Raw genomic sequence first — 7340 nt, 5'->3', positions numbered from 1 at the left:
CAAGGAATGAAGGCCCTATCTCTTTGGGTGATTAGCATTTGCTTATGCAAAGAGGAATCTACAAAGGTAATAATTTCAACTCACTTTGTTTTGAGTTGATTATTGGTTCACCAATCTACTAGGCTTTGAATTTCATGGTAATGTTTTGTTTTTGAGTACATGCAAGCATGATTCCGCCTTTAATTGTTAAATGCATGCCATATGATGTTGCTCAAATGAACATGTTTTTCAAAATAAATCCTTCAGATGGTGCATCAATGAGTGCATGTAGTGGAGGTAAAGGTTGTATGAAATCTGATGGGTGAAGGGAACAAGGAGTGTGCAGCAATTGAGTGTAATGATTCAATGTATTGATGCATGAAATCAGAAATAATGAAGGAGACAAGGGTGGTGCATGAAATGAGTGCAAGAAATCTAGTGCATGAAGGGGACAAGGGTGATTATGCATGGCATGGGTGGAAAGGTGAGTAAGTGGTGAATCAATGAGTGCAAGGAGGTGAAAAGATATTGTGCACATGGTAGACAAAGGAAATGAAGTGGAATGATGCAACCAATGAGTCAATGGAGGGAACATGGATGATGATGCACGGCATAGGAATCCAAAGGGAGTGCAATGGTGGTGCACGACAATGATGGAAAGGTGAATGGTGAAGTGACACCCCTTTATGGCTGAGCTCTTTGTCCTTTTTACACTAATTCTTCTTTCTCTTTAACACATTCCTAGCCTCTTTAGTCTTCAATTTCGTCCATCCACCATGCTCCATGCATGTGCTATCCATTCCAAGCCCAAAACTGCTACAAAATGCACCAAAATGCATCTTATTGCTTTATAAGGCCTAGGGACCTACAAACACACGAAAATAGCTTAAAATACATAATTAACTAAGAAATAACAACGTAAATGCATGAGAACAAGCTAACTCAGTAGCATAAATATGCTCCTATCACTAGTGACTTTTACTACTTATAAATATAAGTTCATAACGATTAGGTGAAATTCCCTTATATTCTAGCATCAAATCCCTGCATGCAAACTAAGTGTGCACCCTTAATCAACACACAAGAATAAGTTCTCTACAAAACATATAAGTAAATCGCATTCATGTTTTACGAAACAATAACTGGATATAATCAATTTATACGAAACATATGATGTTGGCTTTGAATTCACCTCTAGCTAGAAAGAAACTTAGCTACACATGTTCATCATAACTAAATAAAAACAATCTAAATTAAACATTGAAATCAAATAAGGATAGAAAGAACTCTGAGACACTCCAGCAATGGCAGACTCGGCTCCTCCTCTAGATGACAAAATTGGCTCCTCTTCTCCTTCAGAAACCTGCATCACTCTCACCAATTTTCTCTCTAAAAACCTCCTGAAAGCTGCGGTAATAACTTGTATTTATAGGATATGGATCTGATAAGATAACATAACATAAGATTGAGATAAAACAGGACTGGATAAGATAAGGTAAGTTTGGATAAGGATATGATAGGATTAGATAAGGTTTGTTAAGGATAAGGTTTCCCTTTAATTTTTTATTCCTTGTCTCCCAAGCCTCACTCTTAATTCCTCCAGATTGTAGCACATTTCTAGCATTATTTAAACACCAAAAACGTCCATCCAAAGTGTTCCCCAAACATGTTATCCAATCCAAGTCCAAAACTGCTCCAAATTGCTCCATTTAGCCATTTATTGTCATCTTTGCCAATTGGACCTACAAACACACGGAAATAGCTTAAATCACTATAATAAATAGAAACTAACTCACTAAATGCAAAGAAACAAGCTAACAAAGTCGCATAAATATGCTCCTATCAGCTTTGTTGGTAATGAATTACCTTTCTCAAAAAAAAAAAATATGATTTTAAATCCATAAAGGTCCTTTTATATTAAAAATTGTGCACAACCTCAGCTTTCCAAGTTGGCTTTTTTTTCTTGCTTGTAGTAAGTTCTAAAACCTCACCCCTTGGAGATGCTAAGCAACATTGAAATGTTTTTTTTTTTTTTTTTTTTTTTTCCTGAGTTGTTTTGGTTGGTCCAAAATAAGAAACAATTTGGATAGAGAAAATATTCTCAGCAGGAGGGGGATGCTCATATGCAATATGCATAGCATACAGATTAAAATGTTGCAGCCTCCAAGCGAGCGTACTCATTTAATAACTAATCTCTGTGATATGCTTCTTAAATGTCCTTATTCAAAAGCAATTGGCATGCAGTAGGTGGACATGCCAAGATCCTTTTAAATTACTAATTCCGTCTCAATGTGAGATTAATACGACATGTCCCATGATATTTATTATTACTTAAGCTACATATGCGGACAACACATGTATACAAGGTGATGATAAAGCATGTGTCGCTATTAGACTCAGCATGTGAGAAGCACATGCTCAAATACATATCGTAGGGTATGGATGAGGTATTTATAAGGCTTGAGAAATTAATGTCAAGCTATGAAGGAATGGATTACAAAATGAGGCATAAAGAGGATTTGAAAAATCCTCCGTGAGTATTACAAAGGCATATGAGGAGATGCCATCTACAAAATCCTTGCTTTCATAATGTTCATGGACGGTTTCTCTAATTCCTTCCATGCTACGTACATTTTATGGTTCATTTCTTCATAGCTTGGCATCAATTCAATCCCTTGAATCCTTGTAAAAACCTCATCCAAACATACCCTTAGAATATACGAGTATTCAACTCAAAAGCAATTGTCACTTTTCAGTAAAAAGGATCAACAACTTGTTCCATTTCCAATGTGTTTGCAGGCTTGGTAAGACCAATTATCATTGTTGAGTAAGGAAGGAATAGTACCTATTATCAATGTACATTTATTTTTTCAGCTTTATTCAATTTTTTTTTCTCAGGAATCTTACATGTTGAGCCTCAGCTGGGTCTGCTGCACAGTTATTCCAAGTGATTACTTGACTGAAATTGGATAAATTCACTATTTTCAATATCAAGAACTAATAATTATCTGGATTTATCCTAATTTTTTGTTGTTGAGTTGTATAACAGCTGTCAAACAAAATGTTTGTATTGCTCGAGTATCCCAGTAAAAAGATGTTAAAATTCGATCGAGTGCAAAAACAAGTGAGTGGTTTAGTTAGTGGGTCTTCTCTTCTGGTGCACAATTGTTTCTGATTATTTTAGCATCACTATCACTTAGAAAAGAAACGTTTGACTGATAAATAATTGTTAATATTTATGCTTTGTACTCTTATCTCTTTCTCTATGATGTTTGTTGGAATGAATAACATTTACTGGAGAACCATATTCTTTATTCTTCTTTTTCAGTAAGGGATGGATGATAAGCCTTACACGTGGAAATAAATTTTTGATTCTGTTTTCTATGGTTGTCTTTTAAAGAGATGGAATTAAATTTTATATTTAATTAGTAGCTAGCTACGAGCTCTGCTATATAAGTAACTTGGTTGACACAAGAGAGGCACAACACAAAACAAATAATACGGTATTATTAATACCCATCTCTCTAATATTTCTTGTGATATTAGAGTGATTGTGTTGTCGGGTTTCCTGCATATTTGCATATTTGCATATTTGAAATTCATCCAAAAGGGAGGCTACCAACGAATGACGGTAAGGGTTTTTTGAAGCTTTTGTTTCAGTTTCAGCTACTATTAGCACTGTTTGCCACACATTTTAGTAGAAACTTTCTTGCTGCATGAACTAGTCGTTTTTGCAATGCTTTATGTCAAATCCATCAATAGTTGACCTTCATATACACGCATACGTATACAAATACAAGTATCATATATAGTTATTGAAGAATAAAAATTATGCAACCTTTGGGTTAATACTTAAAACATCTCATGCCTTTTCACTCATTGCTAATTATTTTTCCTGATGGAGGATTAATTTTAAGGTAGCATCAGAGTAGGTTATTTATGCATTGAAGTCAGTTGCCGCACATGAACACTCGTCACGCAATAAAAACCTAACCCGTGCAATAGGGTACTTAAAAATTCTAAGTTTTGTGTTGAACGCTCAAATTTTAAAACTTATGTTATAGCTAGTTAGTATACTCAGTCTAGTACATTTGGTTGATGCCAGCCGATATGAACAAGAAGCCATGAATCTTTATATTAAAGCCCCCTTTCCGGGTCGCAAGTTTCCCGAAAAGTTTTTGGACAAAAATGCCCCTTAAAACAAAAAATTTCAAAAGCAACCCAAAATAATGCAGTGGTATTTTTGTCATTTTAACAGTGTTTTTTAATAATTAATTCTTTTTGTAAATTTTTTAAATTAGTACCTCACAGTAGACTAATTAATGTGATTCAATCAATTGTTCATTAAATATTATTTTCTTTATTTTTAAACACGTTAAAAACATCTTAAATGACATGTAATGCGGGTTATAAAAAGTCTTTTGCCAATTATAATGAAATAGAAGTTGCGTATTAAAGCTGATACTTGAAAAAGCGCAAAGAGAGAGAAGAGGGAAGGGGGGGGGGGGGGTGGGGGCTAAGAGAAATTGCTTTTGGAGGGTCATTAGAAAAATCATAGGTTGGGAGAAGATCTTCAAAAATCTTCGAAGAGTCGAGCTCCAAGTTAGCATGAAAATTAGCGGCTTGTGTTGCACAGAGGCAAATATTGCATTGGTGGGTTGATCGTCTGAGTCTTCTTTTAGTCTTCTAAACCACGTGGGCTTTTACAATCTTGCCACCGAGGTGCTATAAATACCCCCACCTCCCACTCCAACTTTGTATACCGACACCAATTCGTTGACAAGTTCTCATAAAATAAGTCAATCTCTCTCACTCATTTGGAGCAAAATTTCACCTGGGTTTATCTAGCAATTCTTTGGGTACGTTTTGTGTGTCAGAGAGTTGAACAACCTCATACATCATCGGGAAAGCAAAACCCATCTCTTTAGTTATCATATTTTCAGAGAATTTGTTTACTTTAAGCTGCACAAATTCTCACACAATAGTAGAGACTTGTCCTTTTTTTTTTTTTATTATATATATATATATATATTCTTACCCGAAAAATTAAAAGGCTAGTGTTTTGCTCTCTTTTTGTGACAAAAGATGGGAGACGACGCTGCCACAAAAAACCAGCAGCTCCACCACCACCAAGTTTTTGATATCTCAGTTGATGTTCCTCCACAAGGAGGCTCCAAGTGCTTTGATGAAGATGGCCGTCTCAAACGAATGGGTAAAATTCTCTTTCATAATATAATGCAGACATGAGTTAGGTCAGTCAGCTAGCTGAAACTTTTAATCTTTGACACAATAGTATGCTGAAATATGATTAGTGATTCATTCTTGCGTTGTCTAATTCACCAGGAACTGTTTGGACTTCAAGTGCTCACATAATTACTGCTGTGATTGGTTCTGGAGTTCTGTCCTTGGCTTGGGCCACAGCTCAGCTTGGATGGGTTGCTGGCCCTTCTGTGATGCTCTTGTTCTCTTTCGTTACCTACTACACTTCGACTCTCCTGTCTGCATGCTATCGTTCCGGAGATTCGGTCACTGGGAAGAGAAACTATACTTACATGGATGCTGTTAGATCCAATCTTGGTAAATTTTGCTAAAATATATTTTAAACTTGTTGTCCAAGTAAAAAAGTTAGAATCTTTTTCAGATGTTCTAAAATGCTCAAACTTTGTTCTGTTTCGTGTTTCGTTTTTTGTAGGTGGAGCTAAGGTTAAAATTTGTGGATATGTTCAGTACTTGAACCTTTTTGGGGTTTCCATTGGTTACACAATTGCTTCATCCATAAGTATGATGTAAGTTTTGAGTGTTTGAAGTTTGAAAACGGGAGTGATTTCCGCACAGCCTAAATATAAATAAAGGAAAAATAAACTGGTATTTGCGGAAATCATTTCCTTTTAAAAATAAAAAACTTCGTGATTTTAGTTTAGGGATTTAAAGATTATTTGCGCTAACGGGGTTCTTTTGATATTGCATAAACAGGGCAATAAAGAGGTCTAATTGCTTCCACAAGAGTGGTGGGAAAAATCCATGCCGTATTAACAGCAACCCTTATATGATCGCTTTCGGTGTCACAGAGATCATATTTTCTCAGATTCCGGACTTTGATCAGCTGTGGTGGCTCTCCATTGTTGCTGCAGTCATGTCTTTCACTTACTCAACCATTGGACTAGGCCTTGGAATTGCTCAAGTTGCAGGTACAAAAATAGCTAGCTTTAAAGCTATGTTGATGACTTTAAATCCGAACACAGTATTTCGGACTAATTTAATCGGTTCTAGTAGCACTGACTTGAGCTTGTTTTCCTGCTTGTCAATTGCCAGAAAATGGAAAAATCATGGGAAGCATGACCGGAATAAGCATTGGGACTGTGACTGCAACCGAAAAGATGTGGAAGAGCTTCCAAGCACTCGGTGACATAGCTTTCGCCTACTCATACTCTCTCATCCTAATCGAAATTCAGGACACAATTAGATCCCCGCCATCTGAATCCAAGACAATGAAAAAGGCCACTCAAATCAGTGTGGCTGTCACAACCCTTTTCTACATGCTTTGTGGATGCATGGGATATGCTGCTTTCGGAGACTTGTCCCCCGGAAACCTCCTCACCGGTTTCGGTTTCTACAACCCCTATTGGCTCCTTGACATCGCCAACGCTGCCATTGTCATCCACCTTGTTGGTGCATACCAAGTCTACGCACAACCCCTTTTCGCCTTTGTTGAGAAAACTGCAGCGCAAAAGTTCCCAGACAGCGAATTCATAACGAAAGACATCAAACACCGGATCCCAGGAATTGGACCCTACAACCTTAACCTATTCAGAATGATCTGGAGGACAGCATTTGTGATCATAACCACTGTGATATCCATGATCCTCCCGTTCTTCAACGACGTGGTTGGACTTCTTGGGGCTTTTGGGTTTTGGCCACTCACGGTTTACTTCCCGGTGGAGATGTACATTGTGCAAAAGAGGATTCCAAAGTGGAGCACACGATGGCTTTGCCTCCAAACCCTAAGTGGTGCTTGCCTTATAATAACCATTGCAGCTGCCGCCGGATCAATTGCTGGTGTGGTTAGTGATCTCAAAGTCTACAAGCCATTCACTGCCAGCTATTGAGATCTAGCAGAATTTGAATTAACAAGTTCCATTTACTTTAGCATTTCTCCTAATCAAGGAAGGAAAGAGAATTGTTCATGGTGGTCAGTTCTTGTTCATGTTCATATAACAAAATCTTCAATTGGTGGTGGTGTTGTTGATGTTAGTTTTTGGTGTCTTTGTGTTGGTTTCTACTGTCTTCAAGGGAAGGAAAGGCGGTGCCATGTATGTATTTATCTGAAATCAAATCATGAGTACTTCCAATTCCCTAATTAA

At 37.0% G+C, this 7340-nt stretch overlaps 1 protein-coding gene across 2 annotated transcripts; it reads left to right on the top strand.

Annotated features, from left to right (window-relative positions):
* The first annotated feature begins 3436 nt into the window (after positions 1 to 3436).
* Positions 3437 to 7340, top strand: LOC114823136 (amino acid permease 3-like). 2 transcript variants are annotated; one of them, XM_029098488.2, is made up of 6 exons: positions 3437 to 3610; positions 5065 to 5191; positions 5323 to 5556; positions 5672 to 5765; positions 5953 to 6167; positions 6292 to 7340. In XM_029098488.2, the coding sequence occupies exons 1-6, from the start codon at positions 3605 to 3607 to the stop codon at positions 7083 to 7085; spliced, it is 1470 nt and encodes a 489-aa protein (XP_028954321.1). In that variant the 5' UTR covers positions 3437 to 3604; the 3' UTR covers positions 7086 to 7340. The 2 variants fall into 2 exon arrangements, with proteins under 2 accessions (XP_028954321.1, XP_028954322.1); XM_029098489.2 differs by lacking the exon at positions 3437 to 3610 and adding an exon at positions 4499 to 4838.

Source organism: Malus domestica, chromosome 08 (assembly GCF_042453785.1).
Source record: "Malus domestica chromosome 08, GDT2T_hap1".
Taxonomy (NCBI): domain Eukaryota; kingdom Viridiplantae; phylum Streptophyta; class Magnoliopsida; order Rosales; family Rosaceae; genus Malus; species Malus domestica.
Note: the sequence above shows the minus strand (reverse complement) of the source record. Positions and strands in the feature narration are given on the sequence as shown.

Excerpts from the sequence above, each read along its gene's own strand:
- LOC114823136 (XM_029098488.2), top strand. Across the intron at positions 5,557-5,671 it reads TGCTGTTAGATCCAATCTTG|GTGGAGCTAAGGTTAAAATT; the intron begins GTAAATTTTGCT and ends CGTTTTTTGTAG. Across the intron at positions 6,168-6,291 it reads TGGAATTGCTCAAGTTGCAG|AAAATGGAAAAATCATGGGA; the intron begins GTACAAAAATAG and ends GTCAATTGCCAG.